Source organism: Dipodomys merriami, unplaced genomic scaffold (assembly GCF_024711535.1).
Source record: "Dipodomys merriami isolate MVZ:Mamm:240054 unplaced genomic scaffold, mDipMer1.0.p SCAF_45, whole genome shotgun sequence".
NCBI lineage: Eukaryota > Metazoa > Chordata > Mammalia > Rodentia > Heteromyidae > Dipodomys > Dipodomys merriami.
In genome coordinates, this window is record NW_027206013.1 from 10,636,765 (window position 1) to 10,654,652 (window position 17,888).

Genomic DNA, 17,888 nt, shown 5'->3' on the forward strand with positions numbered 1-17,888 from the left:
GAATTCAGGGGCAGGAGGGGGGGAGGGGGGACTGATTGGTGATTGGTCCCTCTCCAGTCTGATGGCAAGTCTATCTTATCTTGCAGGGGCCAGGTCCTCCCTGCAGATTCGCTGTTGAACATTGTGGACGTAGAGTTAATTTACGGAGGTGTCAAGTACATTCTCAAGGTAAAAGGCCCTTGGGCCTCTCCGATGTTTCCAGTGTTCCGGATGCTTGAGGGAATTTACGTCACCCATGAACTGCCCCTGAAATGTGGAGTAGATTTTTCTTGTGCTTGAGTCTGAGCAGCTAGGTTTCCCACATAGTCTGGGCTGGCTATGTGAGTCCGAGCCATATGCAGAGATCCCCACACACTATCTGGGAGACTGCTGTGGGAGACGTCTGGTGGCCGGAGAGACCAGGAGGTGGGTACACAGTCAAGGTGCCAGCTGGGCATCAGGAAGGGAGCTGCCCTAACCCTCCCTGCTTCTGGGAGCTGCTGGCAGCCCCTGATATTTTAGTTTGCAGTCCCATCATATTTGTGTGGCTTTCTTCTGTGTGTGTGTGTGTGTGTGTGTGTGTGTGTGTGTGTGTGTGTGTGTGTGTGTGTGTGTGTGTGTGTGATTATCTTCCTTTGTGCCTGTGTCTCCTCCATCTCTTCTCCTTTCACAAGAGGCTGGAAAGTTCAAGGTCAAAGTTACAAGTATAGATTTGGTGTGTGGTGAGGGCCACTTCCCAGCCTGCAGCTGGTACCTTCTCCCACTGCCTTCACATGGTAGAAGGGGCGGGGCGGGGGGGGAGGTGTCTCTTGTTTGTTTGGTGGTGGGGCTCGAACTCTGGGCCTGGGCACTGTCCCTCAGCTCTTCAGCTCAAGGCTAGCGCTCTACCACTTGAGCCACAGAGCCACTTCCAGTTTTCTGAATGGTTTGTTGGAGATAAGAGTCTCATGGGCTTTGAACTATGATCCTCAGATCTCAGCCTCCTGAGTAGCTATGATTACAGGTGTGAGCCACTGGAGCCTGTCTCTGGGTCCTTTTATAAGAGCACAAATCCTATCATGAATCCTCCATCCTCTAGATGTGCTATCACCAGAGGCCCCGCCTCCTAATACTACGTTTGATGTAAGGTTTCTATGTAGGAACCGAGGGCACAGAGCGCATAGCACTCAGTCCAGTGTACCAGGCCCTTGAAATACCCTCCAGGCCTGCCTCACCCAGTGTGAGCCCCAGGCCCTGACACCTTGGTGGCCCTGCTTCATCCACTGCTTGGAGGTGGGCATCTGATGCACTGGAGGGTGGCAGATGGCTAGGCAGGGCCTGTGTTTGCTGCCCATGACCCTTCATACACGGGCCAGTGTGTCTCCGTGATACCAGCCCGTCTCCAGCCCCCTGTGTGGCTGCTCCAGGGCAATGGAAGCTGGGGCTGGGGAGAATGGGGCTTCCACTCCCGCACTGGCCGCCAGCCCTTCCCCACCACTGTACAGCAGGGGTGACATCCCCCTCCCCCGCAGGTGGCCCGGCAGTCCCTGACCACGTTCGTTCTCATCATGAATGGCTGCCACATCGAGATCGACGCCCACCGGCTGAACGACGGGGGTCTTCTGCTCTCCTACAACGGCAACAGCTACACCACCTACCTGAAGGAAGAGGTGGACAGGTACGTGGCTGCCCGCACCTGTGGGCAGAGCTGGAAATGCCAAGCGGACTGGGCCCTGAATGAGGTCCATCGGGCACATTCTGAGGGTGTCGGGATAGAGGTTGGGGGCCTGGCAGGACCTTGGGGAGGGGGGGCTCCAGGTGTCGTCTTTCTAGGGACCTGGAAGGATTCAGAGCTGAGGGAGGGGCCTTGTATTTGGCCAGGAGGGTAGCCAGATGCATGCTTGTGTCTGAGCCACCATGTTCACACAGGATGTTTGTAGAGTAGATATGCCTTCCAGCAGCAGTATAGATACATGTGTATATGTGTGTGTGCCGTTAGTGTGTGTATGTGTGTGCATGTGTGTGTGTGTGTATGTGTGTGTGTATGTTCTATAGTCCTTGATGTTTAAGGCAGAGGAGATTGACACCTGACAGTGGCCCTCCTCCCTCTCTCTCTCCCTCTTTCCCTCCCTTCCTCTCATCTTTCCTCCCTCCCTCCCTCCCTCTATAGTTCAGGCTGACCTAGACCTTAACAATCCTCCTGCTTCAGCCTACCAAGTGCTGGGATTACAGGCATGTGCCATCATGTCCAGCTTTATTATTTCTTTTCTAATCTATGTTCTATCCGCCAAGAATATTGGAACCTTCTAGCCTGGCATGGGTGGCTCACACCTGTAATCTTAACTCCTCAGAAGGCTGAGATCTAAGGATTGTGGTTTCAAGCCAGTCCCCGGCAGGAAAGTCCTTGAGACTCTTATCTCCAATACCAACAAAAAGCTGGAAAAGGAGCTGTGGTTCATGTGGTAGAGTGCTAGCCTTGAGCCAAAGAAGCTCAGGGACAGCGTCCATGCCTAAGCTCAAGCCCCAGGACCAGCACATGTGTGCACACGTATGCGTGCGTGCATCACACACACACACACACACACACACACACACACACACACATGCAAAAGAATATTGAAAGCTTCTGTGATCTTTACTCAGTATCCTTTTGTCTTCCCCATCGGGTTGATGGTGAAGATTTAGTGGCTGGGACATGGCTCAAGTGGAAGAGAATTTACCTAGCAAGCAGGCGACGCTGAGTTCAAACCATAGAACGGGGTGGGGGTGAGGGGGAAGGAAGCATGTTTCAGCCAGAAAAGAAGCATGTTCTTTGCTCCTCTCTCGTACTTTCAATGTCTCCATTATAAGCATCAGTTGCCACCATTTGGGGATGTAGAGTCGCTCACTCGGAACCACAGGTGACAACCTGGCAGCCTTTAGGACAAATGAAAGGCTGCCCAGAGCTGGACTGGGGCTTCCTTGGTCTGGGGTCCTCATGTGTCCCCCTCCGGTCCCCCACTCTTCCTCTCTCACAGTTACCGGATCACCATAGGCAACAAGACATGTGTGTTTGAGAAGGAGAACGACCCCACCATCCTGAGGTCCCCGTCGGCTGGGAAGCTGACTCAGTACACGGTGGAGGACGGGGGCCATGTGGAAGCGGGGAGCAGCTACGCTGAGATGGAGGTGACTGCAGGGCCGGCCCTGGGCGTGGTTCTGCGGCCTCCAACCCCTGCTCCCCCGACATGGCCTGTGCCCAAGCTGATGAGCCTCCCCCTCATCTTGACCACAGCCTGCAGACTCCTAGGAGGCCCAGACCGTGGGGCTCAGCCTGGCAATCCTCAGTGGGAAAAAAAAAATCTCCCCCAAAATGGGGAAGAACTGGTTAATTCACACGATGGCCACCCTTAAAAAGGGGTAAACCTTGCTGGGTGCTAGCGGCTCACCTCTATGATCCTCCAGCCTCCTCTCAGGAGGCTGAGATCTGAGGATCACAATTGAAAGCCAGCCCGCATAGAGACTCTTAGTTCCAAGTGATCACCAAAAAGCCTCCTGAGTGTAAGCCCTAGTACTGACAGATAGACAGACAGACAGACAGACAGACACAGCATCCATTTTCCTGTCCTGGAAACCCCTGCTTCCCTGGCTGTTTTTGCAGTCTGAGCTATCTCATGAGTGTGCTGTGCCCACTTTACAGCCAGCTTACTGCTTGAGGCTACGGGGGCAGTCGATCTGTTTCCATGCACAGCCCTTGCTCACGGAGTCCCTCCTTTTGTGGGACTCTGTGCCGCACACACAGCCCAGCCCTGCCTTCCATCTTCTTTCTGCAACCCAGGTGATGAAGATGATCATGACCCTGAACGTGCAGGAGAGTGGCCACGTGAAATACATCAAGCGGCCAGGAGCCGTGCTGGAAGCTGGCTGTGTGGTGGGCAGGTTGGAGCTCGATGACCCATCTAAAGTGCACCCGGTAGGTGATGCCCCATTTCACCTGTGGCTGGTCTGCCCACAGTGTCCTCCTTCCCCTGCATGTTGAGAGATGAGCAGATTGGAAAGGTCCCCGCTCTCCTGCCTCTGCCGTTCCAGCAATCACTGTGAAAACCAGGAATGCTAGCCGGCACTGCCCTGCTCTTCTCAAATCCCTTGAAAGCTCTCCATCCCACTCCCAGCAAAACCCAAGTTCTCACAATGCGCTGTGCCCTGGTGTCCTCCCTAGCTTTCCCTAGAACCCTCCCATCCCTGCCCCGAACTTCCCTCATGCACGGAAGGACCTGCCGCAGGCTTTCCCCCCCCTCTGTGAAGCTATTTCAGGCACAGATTGTTAAACCCATTGCCCAGAATGTTATGTAGAAAGCAAAGTGCAAAACATTAATGAGTTTTGTGCCTAGATGTGCACCCTAGTTCAAAGATATCTCTCTATTTGCTGGGTGCTGGTGGCTCATGCCTGTAATCCTAGCTACTCAGGAGGCTGAGATCTGAGGATCACAGTTCAAAGCCAGCCTGGACAGGAAAGTCTGTGAGTCTCTTAATCTCCAATTAACCACCAGAAAACTGGAAGTGGTGCTGTGGCTCAAGTGGTAGAGTGCTAGCTTTAAGCTGAAGAGCTGAGGGACAGTGCCCAGGCCCAGAGTTCAAGTCCTACAACCAACAAAAAAAAGAAAAGAAAAGAAAAAGAGGGCTGGGAAGGTAGTTCAGTGGTAGAGTGCTTGCCTTGCATGCCTGAGGCCCTGGGTTCGATTCCCCAGCACCACATAAGTAAAAAGAAAAAAAGCCAGAAGTGGCACTGTGGCTCAAGTGGTAGAGCGCTAGCCTTGAGCTGAAGAACTGAGGGACAGCGCCCAGGCCCAGAGTTCAGGCCCCACGACCGGACCAAAAAAAAAAAAAAAAAGAAAAGAAAAGAAAAAGATCTCTATTTGTATGCAGATATTCCCAAACCAAAATAATCCGAAATTCCATATGCTTCTGGTGATTCAGTGTTTTTAGTAAGGAATGCTCGGCTTTCTCTGAAATCATTTGCACATCTGCTCCAAACAACACAACAAAAAAGAGCAGATTGCAAATGATTTCTTCTAAGGTTTGGCCTTAAAAACTTTGCTTGAAGATCTCTACATGGAATTCTCCTGTAATGCATTTTTTAAAAATCAAAGACTTATTTAAATATAATTTAGGGAAATTTTAGATTCATAGTGACAGAAAAATAGGGCTTTTGGCGATAATGAGCCTTTTAAAATCAACACACTTTGATTTTCTTGCATAATTAGAAGAACAAAGGTACCCTGTCCTAAAGAAGCAAGACAAAAACTCTGAAACTGTGATTGCATAAAACACTTACAAGCTGATTATCTCTTTTTAAAAATTTCTAATTTTAATGTTATTATGAAGGTGTTATGCAGAGGATATTTTCATTATCTTTTGTTTGCAATTAGCCAGGGTGTCACCAATTTCTTACCATGAAGTTTCAATGCCCAGTCTAAGTTTCCCTTAGTCATGAGAAAGAGTATTTATTATTTATTATTATTATTTGCTATGAAGTACCAGGCAGGGCTTGAACTCAGGACTTAGGTACTATTCCTTAGCTTTTTTTTTTTTTTCAAGGCTGGAACTCTGCCACATGAGCCATACCTCCTCTACCAGCTTGTTGGTAGTTAACTGGACAAATGAGTCTCATGGATTTGCCTGCCCAGGTTGTCTTGGAAACATGATCCTCACATCTCCTCAACCTCCTGTGTAGCTAAGATTACAGTCATGAGCCACCAGCATCCAACAGAAGGGTTGATTTTGGCTCTCAGGTTCAAGGGCATCAGTCTACTGTAGCTGGTTCGATTATGTCAGGCCTGCAGGAGGGGAAGGTGGTGGAGAGTGTGGTAGACCTGCTCACCTCATGGTGGCTAGGAAGCAGAGAGCATGAAAAACAACATTAAAAAAACCCCAGAAAACCTCATTGGCTCCAGAGTATCCTATTAGTTTCATCGGTTTGACCCTGTTTACCTTGTTATTTTCTCTTTATGGAGTTCAGAGGGAGGGAGAGTGGGCTTCTTTGGGTGTCCCTTTAACAGGCAGTTCCCTGCACATACACCCCTTCCCCCCGCCCCGTCCCGTCAGGTTCATATGAATGGCTGTGAGAAAGCCTGAGGAGGCTGGGCAGTGATCTATATTTGGCCTCACCACTGCACTGAGAGGCTGCCCATAGCGGGTCAGTCGAGAAGCCAGCCCCGGACTGCAGAGAAGGAACTCCCTGTAAGCCAGCTTTGAGGCCAGGGCAGAGGAAGGCTGTGAGGCTAGAGGAGAGGAGGGCAGGAGAGCAAGTCCACTGGGAACCAGGGACCTTTGTGGAGAGAATTAGTAGACAAAAGGGTCAGCATTGAGTCTCTGGGGAGCTCATTTTTTTCTTTTATACAATAAACCTGTGGTTTCTTAAGGCTATGTGATTTGTGATTTCCAAAACTCTTGTGCATTTGTTTGAGATTGTTATTTATTTTCATCCTACTAGGTGTTTATCTTGGAGATTTAATAGAGAATGAAAAGAGAAGGCTGTGGTGGTACCTGCCTGTAATCCCCAATACTTGGGAGGCAGAGAGAGGAGGATTGAGAGTTTGGGGCCAGCTGAGGCCACATAATGAGACCCTGTCTCCAAAAAAAGAAAAAACCAATAACAAAAACCCCAAGAAGGGTTGGAGGCACGGTTCAGGTGGTAGAGCACCAGCCAGTGAGTAAAAGCAAGCAACATCAAGTTCAAGTCCTGGTCTTGGACAAGAAAGAAAGGAAGGAAGGAAGGAAGGAAGGAAGGAAGGAAGGAAGGAAGGAAAGGAAGGGAGGAAGGGAGGGAGGGAGGGAAGGAAGGAAAGGAAGGGAGGAAGGGAGGAAGGAAGGAAGGAAGGAAGGAAGGACCAAAACATTCTAAGCCTCCCCCAAATAGAAAATGGAAATGGGGAAAATAAAGAGGTAATTTTCACTGTGAAGCAAAGTAAAACACAAGAAATCCAACTCCTAAAATTGCGGTGTGGATCAGTATGTGGTAACATTTGCAAAGCAGGTGATTTGGAAAGCCTGGATCGGGGTGCAGATATTTTTACCCTCCCGGGACACTATTTTCCGGGGGCTTTGTCCCCAGCTGATGGTGAGCGGTGGATTGCCCCATTCCCACGTTGTCATTGGGGTTGGCGGCGTCGGGCCCCATTGTCCTCCATGTCCTCGTGTCTCGCCAGGCAGAGCCGTTCACAGGAGAGCTCCCTACCCAGCAGACGCTCCCCATCCTCGGCGAGAAGCTACACCAGGTGTCGCACAATGTCCTGGAAAACCTGAGCAACATCATGAGTGGCTACTGCCTGCCAGAGCCGATTTTTAGCATCAAGGTGAGTCACCCACGAGGAACAGGTATGGCAGGCCGTGTGCAGAGGCAGGGTTTGCTCTGTGACGTCAGAGAGGGCTCATGGAAACAAAGAAGGAGAGCCCACTGTGGTTTCCAGAAAGCACCTGTTGTTGGGGGGTTCTGCAGGCCGCTTATCCACTTCATCGTATGTTTTCTCTTTGGTGATCAACTGCCTCACCATGACACCCCAGGCTCCCACTGTCTAGTCCCTCCTAGGCTTGTCTGGTACCCCCACATACCGGCCACCATCATCCACAGCTTGCATTTACCACATTGCTTCCATGAACGGTGGCGCATTTATACCTCTCTCCTGCCATTGGGGGTTGTGACCCCAGAAGTGGGACAGAGAAGCTCAGGGGCTCGGTGGCTCATATTTGCATTCCTGGCTTTGCTCTCAATGGGCGGAGTGGCCTTCAGTAATGGAATGGCCCTCTGTGTGTTGGTTTCAGTGGTGAATGGGCAGGCATCATTGGCCCGATTAGTAGGATGGTTTCTGAGAATCACGTGAAAATAGGTGAAGAAAGGTCTTTGAAGACAGGCAGTACACATGTGTCCTGTCAGTGTGAGCGTGGCACAGGGTGATCTGTATTCTCTCTGTGTGGGAAAGCGGGGTGCTCTCTTGTGGGGAGATTTTTCCCCCCACTGTGGACTATTCTGGCCTTAGATCCTCAGTCAATTGAGAATTGAGGGCCTGGGGGAGGGGCACACCGAGTTGAATAGTGTCGGGCGCCCGTGGTAGGTGGTGGTCTCCACATTTGTATGGAGCTGCGGCCGATGCTTTGTTTCCCGCCCCCCCCCCCCCCCACCGGCAGCTGAAGGAGTGGGTGCAGAAACTCATGATGACTCTCCGGCACCCATCGCTGCCGTTGCTGGAGCTGCAGGAGATCATGACCAGCGTGGCAGGCCGCATCCCCACCCCCGTGGAAAAGGCGGTCCGCAGGGTCATGGCCCAGTACGCCAGCAACATCACCTCGGTGCTGTGCCAGTTCCCCAGCCAGCAGGTACGTGCCCCGGCCTGCCCCCGCCCCACCCCAGGGTTCCCTGTCTCTGTGTCTGGACCTCTGAGCCCCAAGTGTTGGGGACTTTCAGTTGAGTCACCTCTGCCTGTGCAACAGAGGTGTGTGTGTGTGTGTGTGTGTGTGTGTGTGTGTGTGTGTGTGTGTGTGTGTGTGTGTGTGTGTGTGTGTGTGTGTGTGTGTGTGTGTGTGTGTGTGCTGTGATCAGTTCCCTCAAGTCCATAAAGCTCATATTCCGAGCAGGAGTATGCCATCTCTACACACAGACCAAGTCCCGAAGCCCTACCTTTAGCTAGTGTTTTCTATGAATAAAAACCATTCCAGGTAATTTAAATAACCTCATATGAATGCTCCCCTGCTTCCTGTTGTGCATTTCCTTCTAGTTTGTGTTCGGGTTGCTTTTGTGGAGCATCTTCAAAGTCATTTGGTTTTCAAGTATGTTGTAAAAGGAATTGCATTTGGAGAAGCCCCTCATCTGATTGGAAAGGCTTCCCCACATCCCATTCCCTTTTGTTTTTGAGGTCAGGATTAACCACTCTCTAAAGGATGATTTGGAATTTTCAGGGATTTGTCATTGATGTATTCTTTTCTTTTTTCTTTAGAAGTACTTTTGTGGCCAAAAGCAATGTACCCATGGCATAAAATCTAAATCTAAATACCGCCATCTCTCCCCAGCCGGCACTTAGGTTTTTGCTGGGGTCAGACACTCACTTCTCCTCTTTCCCAGCACTGCCCCTTTCCACTGGGACATGCGGGCCCCACTTTGTGTGATCCTTGTCATTCCCAGCAAGACACCGAAGAGCTTGGTTGGCATGGTAGCTCACACCTGTAATCCTAGTTACTCAGAAGGCTGAGGTCTGAGAATCTCCATTTGGAGCCAGCCTCGACAAATATATCCCGAGACTCTAATCTCCAATTAACCAGTCAAAAGCCAGAAGTGGAGCTGTAGCTTAAGTGGCAGAGTGCCAGACATGAATGAAGAATGCAGAGTGAGAGCACAGGACCCTGAGTTCAAATCCCAATACCAGCAAGAAGGAAAAACAAAACAAAAAAGAAGATATCGAAGGGATAAACAGGGTCATTTTGGGCCCAGATCGCTGTGGGCCTGGAAACCTGTGGGGGTGGATGTTCAATTCATGACACCAAGTGACAGCTGGATCGAGCGTGATCATGTGACAGCCGGATCATGTGGTAATCAGTGATCTTGTGACAATTGGGTTTCCTATGATTACTGATCATGTGACGGCTGGCTTGCATGGTGATGGTCATTGGTCAGGGTGGTCTTGTTTTCCCATCCAGATAGCCACCATCTTGGACTGTCACGCGGCCACCCTGCAGCGCAAGGCTGACCGAGAGGCCTTTTTCATGAACACACAGAGCATCGTGCAGTTGGTCCAGAGGTGAATCGTGGGTCCTCCCCAGCGGTGTGGTTGTCCCATTCAACTCATCACACGGATCAAGCGTGGCTCTGGGGACTCCCTTTGGGGCAGGCTCACACCAACAAGTAGGACATGACAGATCTGGTACTGTGAATGCTGAAGCAGAGTCCTGGACGTGACTTCTTTTGAGTCTCTGTTGGCTAATCGGTGAAACAAGAATTACAACACTTTGTAAGGCTGGGCACAGTGGCTCATGCCTGTAATCCCAGATCCTGAGGAGGTAGAAATCAGAAGGCTCATGTGTGTGTGTTAGGTCTTGCTGTCTTCTGTTCTCTTTTAGTGATGCTGACGTTAGGTCGCTATTCCATCCCCTGAGAATAATCTTGATATCCTGTGTTCAGGAATATGTTAGAAAGGAAATGTTTTGAGGTCCATCCCAGGTTGAAGTTTTCCTTCCAAAAGGAAGTGAAATGTGTTCAGAGGTCTTTTGGCAAATGTCCTCCAAGTTTGTCTCTGAGGGACATCTTTAATATGTTGCATAGGGCACTGGCAGATTTTGCTTTTGTGATTAAAACCTGCAGAAACTGGCTCCTCCCTTTGAGCATTCCAGCTCAAGCATTTGCCTTCTGGCTGGGGCCTGGCAGGTGCAGTTCTGTGTCCCAGCACTGCTGGGCCTCAGAGTGGACTGGCGAATCACAGCTCCCTCTGTCCTGCAGAGCCAGCCTCAGGAGCTCACGCCACATCTTACAGGCCTCAGGATTCAAGGAGGCTTTCTCCTGTTAAAAACCATCAAACCAGGGGCTGGGAAGGTGGCTCAGTGGTAGAGTGCTTGCCTTGCATGCATGAGGCCCTGGGTTCGATTCCTCAGTACCACATAAGCAGAAAAAGCCGGAAGTGGCGCTGTGGCTCAAGTGGTAGAGCGCTAGCCTTGAGCTGAAGAGCTGAGGGAGGGCGCCCAGGCCCAGAGTTCAGGCCCCACGACCGACAAACAACAACAACAACAACAAAAATCAAAGCAGCTAGGTACCAGTGGCTCATGTTTATAATGCTAGTTACTTAGGAGGCTGACATCTGAGGATCCAAGTTCAAAGCCAACATGGGCAGGAGCATCTGTGAGATTCTTCTCTCCAATTCATCACCAAAAGGCCAGAAGTGAAGATGTGGCCTAAGTGGTAGAGTAGCCAGCCTTGAGCTAAAAAGTTAAGGGCCATCTGGTTGCCGGTGCTTCACATCTGTAATTCTAGCTACTGAGGAGGCTGAGAGCTGAGGATTGAGGTTCAAAGCCAGCCTGGCAGGAAAGTCTGCAAGACTCTTATCTCCAGTTAACCACAAAAAGCTGAAAGTGGAGCTGTGACTCAAGTAGTAGAGCATTAGCCTTGCATACAAAACTCAGAACAAGGTCCAGGCCCAGAGTTCAAGCCCCAGGACTGGCACATACATGAGTGTACATGCGCAGACCCACACCTAAAAGGGTAGACAGAGTAGCCATCAAAGCAGGATGCTGGATGGTTCCAGAAAGCAGAGGTGCAGGGAATATTAACAGGGCCGTGTCTGTCCTCCAGGTACCGCAGTGGGACCCGGGGCTACATGAAGACGGTGGTACTGGACCTCCTGCGGAGATACTTGAATGTCGAGCACTATTTCCAACAAGGCAGGAGACACAGGCCCGCCGCCTGCCAGTATATCCCTCATGATAAGCCAGGATCAGGGGGAGTGGGGAGGAGCCCAGACCTCACCCCGGCACCATCTTCTGTCTCCCCCCACCCCCTGCAGCGCATTATGACAAGTGTGTGATCAGCCTCCGGGAGCAGTTCAAGCCAGACATGACCCAGGTGCTGAACTGCATCTTTTCACATGCTCAGGTGGCCAAGAAGAACCAGCTGGTGATCATGCTGATCGTAAGCAGGAAGCGGTGGGAGGGCTGGGAGCGGGGTGAGTCCCCAGATGTTTCTGTGAATGGGCCAGAATGGAAATAACTTTGCAGGGGAGGAGCTGCATACTCCATGGTCTCTCTCACAGAGAGGGAGAAAGACAGACAGACAGGGAGGGAGGGAGAGAGAGGGACAGACAGATGTGTGTGCACATGTGCACAGGTATACTTACTAAAACAAAACCCAGTGTGCCCCAGGTTTACCAGTTAGTGAATTGAGGTGGCCAGCGTAGAGGTGATCAGTGAAGTGCTGGTCCCAAGCATTTCAGATAAGGGACCCTGAGGCTAGGACTGACCAGATTGGGGGGCATGTTTTGCAGCAGATGAGTGAGTGAATGAATGAATGAATGACCGAATGGATGTACCATGGTGGAAAGACAGATACGCGTGCCTTGGGCTGAGCCTTGTCTGTCTAGATAGCTGAGATGGGACCTCACCCCCCCGCATCCCTTCTTTCAGGATGAGCTGTGTGGTCCAGACCCCACGCTGTCGGATGAGCTGACCTCCATCCTCAACGAGCTCACTCAGCTGAGCAAGAGCGAGCACTGCAAAGTGGCCCTGCGAGCTAGACAGGTTGGTGTCCAAGGGCAGCACGCCTCTCCCCCCCCCAGGACCCTCCTGTCCCCCAGAGTCTCACACACCAGCCCTGCTCCCCCAACCCCTTCCCCGCAGGTGCTCATCGCCTCCCACCTGCCCTCCTACGAGCTGAGGCACAACCAGGTGGAGTCCATCTTCCTGTCGGCCATAGACATGTACGGCCACCAGTTCTGCCCAGAAAACCTCAAGGTGAGCCTTTCCCTCTCCAGCATCTGCACTCTCGGGGACCAAGACTCCCCATCGTGGGGCTGGTTCAGGGTCAGAGGGCCAGGTTCTGTCGTGGAGGGGCACTGGCAGGCTTTGGGGGAGGACCACTTAGAACCCAGATTTGAAAGGATGGTAGCACTGGGCTTTCCTGGTGGGCTCTGTGTTCCAATTCAGATGTGATGGAGCTTTTCTCTGGAAGCTGCAGGTTTTCCTGTAATTTGTTCTGAGTTCGTCTTCCCAGGGTTTTCCCGCCATGGCTCTGGCTCATTTAGAAGTTTCTAGAAACTCCCTTAGCATCTTGTACCTCTGGGAATCCTGGGTGCTGGTGAGTGGGGAGGGTGGGGAGGGCACCCTGACCTCCATCAGTGATGGCAACAGGACCTACTCACCCCTGTCCCTGCCCCTCTCTGCCCCTGGCTGGTGGTTAGAACTTCTTTACTTTTCCTTGGTTCTCTTTCCCCTAGAAACTAATCCTTTCGGAGACAACCATCTTTGACGTGCTGCCCACATTCTTCTACCACACTAACAAAGTTGTCTGCATGGCATCACTAGAGGTAAGGGGCTGCCCAGCCCTGGTCTGTGCCCCCTTGCAAGCAGAGTCTTATTCTTTCTTCAGAGGAAGCAATGGTTAAGACCACACTGCTAGGAAGGGGCTAGTGGTAGAGTGGTAGCCTTAAGCAAGAAAAGCTTAGAGATAACACCTAGGCCCTCAGTTCAAGCCCCAGGACTAGCTACCCCCCTCCTCCCCCAGCCCCGCCACATGAACACACATTATATATCAGTAGCTTGTGTTATACTTCTGTGGGCCACAGCTGCTCCTAGCAGGAGTCGACCAACTGTAGCTCATAGGCCTCTGGCCCACTGCTTGTTTTTATGAATAAAGTTTTATTGGAACTTAGCCATGTGCATTCATTTGCCTACTTTCATGGCTGCTTCCATGCTACAACTGCAAAACCAAACAGCTGCAGCAGATCCTAGGCAGCCTAAAATAATTGCTAAATGAATCATGGCTACAAGGGGGAAAACGAAGTAGAATGTTCTTAATGGCTATATATAGAGATCCTTTAGGAGTCATTTCCTCTGGCTGGGCTTTTCTTGGCTTTGGGGGAATCTCGGATGTCCTTGGAGGCCCACTGTGCTGTCGCCCCGTCAGGTTTACGTCCGGAGAGGGTACATCGCCTATGAGTTGAACAGCTTGCAGCACCGTGAGCTCCCAGACGGCACCTGTGTGGTAGAGTTCCAATTCATGCTGCCTTCTTCCCACCCAAACCGGTAGGGAGAGTGGGCGCGCCGGTCTCCCCCCTTCCTGTGGCCCGATTTCTGGAAGGACTAGCCCCTCTTGGTGTCACTCAGTTTCACATTCCTGCCTGTAGAGAGAACCCGGTGCCCACCTCAAAAATAACCAATGGAATAAAAGGGGCTGGAGAGGTGGCTCGAATGCTAGAGCACCTGCTTAGCATCGGGCCCCGAGTTCCAGCCTCAGTACTACACAAAGAACAAACAAAGGAAGGAGCGAGCTATAAGGGGCCAAAGTCAGGCTGAATTCAGCCGCAAGGAACGGCAATGTGTGATCTCTGGGTGGAGCTGTGCGGGTACAGGGACCTGGGCCATGGTTTTGGGGGGAATTCCAACCTCACAGGTGCTCACACACAGCTGGGTCTAGGGGTCCCCATAAACACCCCTAGGTTTGCTGGCCTGCTGGGAAGACTCCCGACTCTGGCTTGTAAAGCAGAATCAGCCATGGCGATGGTGAATTTAGGGTCCAGGCGCCATCTTCCAGGCTGCCTCAGCGGTGTCCCCTGACACCCTGGCCCCCGAGCCATTGGGGCGAGGAGGGGTGATGTGTGTGAAGGGTTGTGGATGCTTAGAGATTAGGAGGCTGGGCTGGCTCTTGATGGCTGCTCACAGAAGCACTGAGATCCCAGACTCCCAGGAGAGAAAAGATGCTCAGCCTGCTCAGATCAGGCCCAGCTAGACACCCACACCATTTAGGGGAGGTCAGGAGGGAACCTTCCGCAGTCCAAGCTTCCAGGCACCAGCTAAAGGCCAGCCTTGCTAAGCAGGAGAGGAGGGGGAGCAGGGGCCTGAGCACCCCCAGGACCAAGCCTGTCCCTCAGAGGCTGCCTAGGGTGAGTGCTGAGCAGGAGAAATGGAGGCTGGGAGTTTTTGCTTTTCTGCCTGCCACCTTCCCCAGTGTGGATCTGCCTGGGACTGTGTTGGAACAGGGCTTAAGTGCATGCGCACATCACTCATCCATTCACTCACTCACTCACTCATTCATTCACTGGCCTCCCACTGTCTGCCAGATCCTGAGGAAATGGATGAGAACCCTCAGCCCCCTGGTCCCAACCTCAGCCTCCTCCCACCGTCCTGGTTTTAAGGGCTCCCATCTTGGGCAGGTGCTAATCCTGGCCTGGCTCCCTGAAGCACAGCTGCCATGGCGGAGTGAGCAAGCAGCTGCCTCAGTTTCCCCTCCTTGCGCCCCTTCCCCCCCCCCCCCCCCGCAGGATGGTCATGCCCATCAGCGTCACCAATCCAGACCTCCTGAGACACAGCACCGAGCTCTTCATGGACAGCGGCTTCTCCCCGCTCTCACAGCGCATGGGAGCCATGGTCGCCTTCAAGAGGTTCGAGGATTTCATCAGGTACCGGTTTCCCAGATAACCCCAAGCTGGTGGGGGTGGGGCTGGAGGGCTCGCCCTGGCCCCCACCAGTTTATTGGCACATGGCACTGTGAGTAAAAACAAACTCATAGGAGGAGGGATGGGGAGATGTTGGCCAGAAGGCCTGGTATGGTTGCATATGTCCAGTACGCTGCACACAGCTAGAAAAGGGGCTGGGCGTGGTGGCTCACCCTTGTAATCCCAGCTACTCAGGAGGCAAAGAGCTGAGGGTTGAGGTTCAAAGCCAGCTCAGGCAGGAAAGCCTGTGAGACTCATTATCTCTAACCAGAAAACAGTTGGAAGTAGAGGCTTCGGTCCCGTGGTAGAGTACCAGCCATGAGTGAAAAAGCCGAAAGAGAGGCTCTGAGGTCAAGCCTCAGTGCCAGTGCAACGCACTCTTGGTTTTCTTGTGTGTAAACGGGGATAGTAGGACCCTCTTCACAAGAGGGCCGTGCGAGTTAAATGTGGAGCACTTTCAATGTGGTACATGTGTGTCCACATACACGCACATCGTACGTAAGTCGCGTGCTGGTTACACACCCGCTCTCAGGACTGTTGACTTTGTGACCTTTTTCATCCTGTTACTGGGGAGCTCTCTGGGCTCGGATCATTCACACAGCCTGTGGCTCAGGTGAGGGGCTGTCTCTGGGGTCTCCCAGCCAGTGAGTGGCCCTTGGGCTATTGCTGATGGCCCAGTGTGTGGGACTCTTCCCCTTGATTCCTGATCGCAGGCCACACAGGCTCAGCCCAATCCTCTGGGCAGTGGAGCTAGCAGGGGCTGTGTGCGTGCTGCAGGGGTGTGTTGAGATCAGAGTATTGACAAGGAGAGAGAGAGAGGGCCAGGGCGCCCACGCTCTTGGCCTGAAAGTTGGACCCGTGTCCTTCCTTCTCTGCCCCGCATCCCAGGAACTTTGACGAGGTCATTTCCTGCTTTGCCAACCTCCCCGCAGACACGCCCCTGTTCAGCAAGGCCCGCACCTCCCTGTACTCGGAGGAGGACAGCAAGGTGAGCGTGAGCCCCAGGGAGGGGCCCTTGGGAGGGGCTGGGCTGCAGCCCTCTCCCCTTTCTACCTCCAGAACCTTCTACCTGCAGAACCTTCGGGAAGAGCCCATCCATATCCTGAACGTGGCCATCCAGTGTGCCGACCACCTGGAGGATGAGGCCCTGGTGCCGATTTTCCGGACTTTTGTACAGTCCAAGGTACTCCCGTGCCTCTGCTGTTGGGGGGGATGGCTGTCCCTGGCTATTTTGTCTTTCTATAACAAGCCACCCGAGGCTGGGTTCTTTTAGAAAGTGAAAAGGTTTATTTAGGTCACAGTTCTTGAGGCTGCCTGAGGCAAATACATCTATCTGTCTGGTAGGTACTTAGCTCCAGCTGTGACCTACAGCAGGACAGATGGCATTGCATAGCAGGAGTACAAGGCCCAACCCATGCCCCATCTCATCAAAATGCTGCGCATGGTGGCTCACATGTGCAGTCCCTGCTATGTGGGAGACATATAAGTAGGATTATGATCAAGGCTGGTCCAGGCTAAAATATAAGACTCTTATCTGAAAAAATAACTCAAGCAGAAAAGGCTAGAGGTTTGTCTCCAGTGGTAGAGTGCTTGTCTAACAAGTGCATGGCTCTGAGTTCAAAATGCCAGTATACACACACACACACACACACACACACACACACACACACACACACACACGCACGCACATACACACAACCTCAAGAATGCTGACAGGCAGGTATGATTTCATTACCTGTGTGACTTGGACAGGTTGCTTTCCTTCTCTGATCCTTAATTTCTCCATGTGTAGAATGGGATAGGGAGGTTCTTGGGTCATAAAGTCAGGCACTGTGAAGGTGGGGTTTACCCTCTTAATTTGTCTTTACCTCAAGACCACTTGGGGGTCTTTTGGATGCTACTCATGGTCTTTTTTTTTTGTCATGGGGCTTGAACTCAGGGCCTGGGCACAGTTCCTGAGCTTTTCTGCTCAAGGCTATAATGGTTTTGGGGAGCTTTTTGGTGGTCGCTTGTAGATAAGAGTCTCAAGAAGGGTGCTAGTCCATACCTAATCTCAGCCTCCTGAGTAGCCAGGATCTGAGGATCATGGTTCAAACCCAGCCTGGTCAGGAAAGTCTGAGAGATTCTTATCTGCAAGTAACTCTCCAAAAGCTGGAAGTGGAGCTGTGGCTCAAAGTGGTGGGGCACTAGCCTTGAGCATAAAAGCTCAGGGATAGCGCCCAGGTCCTGAGTTCAGGCCCCTCAACCAACTGGAAATGGATGGTACTGACTCCATCCCAAATCTGGCTGTGTCCTGCCTTATAACGATGTAGATTCATTTGTTCTTTAATTTGATGTAAATGGACTCAGTCTGTTTCATGTTTTTACATTCTTGTCTCCCCCCCAACTTTATTGACGTATAATTGACTGATACAAAAACAACTGTGTACATTTACAGTACGCATGATTTTGTGCATATTGCGTAGAGCACAAAGTCGAACTCAGACTGTTTTCACTGCTCCACTGAAAATCTCCATAGTCATTAACATTGTTCCCCCATACCCACCACAGCCCTCTCCAAACCCATGCCGGCCTTAGGCAACCACTAATCTACTTCCTGTCTCTGTTCACTGGCCTATTTGGGCTATTTTGTAGACATAGAATCACATTGAGGTCTGTTGTGAGTGACTTGTGCATAGCAAGTTTGCCAGCCTCATTCACCGGATAACATGAACACAGTGGTGGGTCCTTTTTAAGGCTAAATAATATTCCATTGTGTCTTTTTAAAAT

General features: G+C 51.7%; 1 protein-coding gene across 6 annotated transcripts in view; it reads left to right on the forward strand.

The window, feature by feature from the left end:
- Acacb (acetyl-CoA carboxylase beta) overlaps window positions 1–17,888 on the forward strand; it is an 83,153-nt gene that overhangs the window by 42,635 nt on the left and 22,630 nt on the right. For all 6 annotated transcript variants that reach the window (XR_011366462.1, XM_069994671.1, XM_069994670.1 and 3 more), the window contains 16 exons: window positions 87–168; window positions 1,491–1,636; window positions 2,976–3,126; window positions 3,776–3,910; window positions 7,146–7,292; window positions 8,122–8,310; window positions 9,625–9,725; window positions 11,267–11,355; window positions 11,478–11,602; window positions 12,094–12,207; window positions 12,307–12,420; window positions 12,903–12,992; window positions 13,592–13,710; window positions 14,946–15,083; window positions 16,008–16,107; window positions 16,195–16,302. Coding sequence is in view for 5 of the 6 variants with exons in the window: in XM_069994671.1 (XP_069850772.1) it covers window positions 87–168; window positions 1,491–1,636; window positions 2,976–3,126; window positions 3,776–3,910; window positions 7,146–7,292; window positions 8,122–8,310; window positions 9,625–9,725; window positions 11,267–11,355; window positions 11,478–11,602; window positions 12,094–12,207; window positions 12,307–12,420; window positions 12,903–12,992; window positions 13,592–13,710; window positions 14,946–15,083; window positions 16,008–16,107; window positions 16,195–16,302 (1,948 nt within the window). In the remaining variant the exon portion in view is untranslated. The remainder of the gene's footprint in view (window positions 1–86; window positions 169–1,490; window positions 1,637–2,975; window positions 3,127–3,775; window positions 3,911–7,145; window positions 7,293–8,121; window positions 8,311–9,624; window positions 9,726–11,266; window positions 11,356–11,477; window positions 11,603–12,093; window positions 12,208–12,306; window positions 12,421–12,902; window positions 12,993–13,591; window positions 13,711–14,945; window positions 15,084–16,007; window positions 16,108–16,194; window positions 16,303–17,888) is intronic.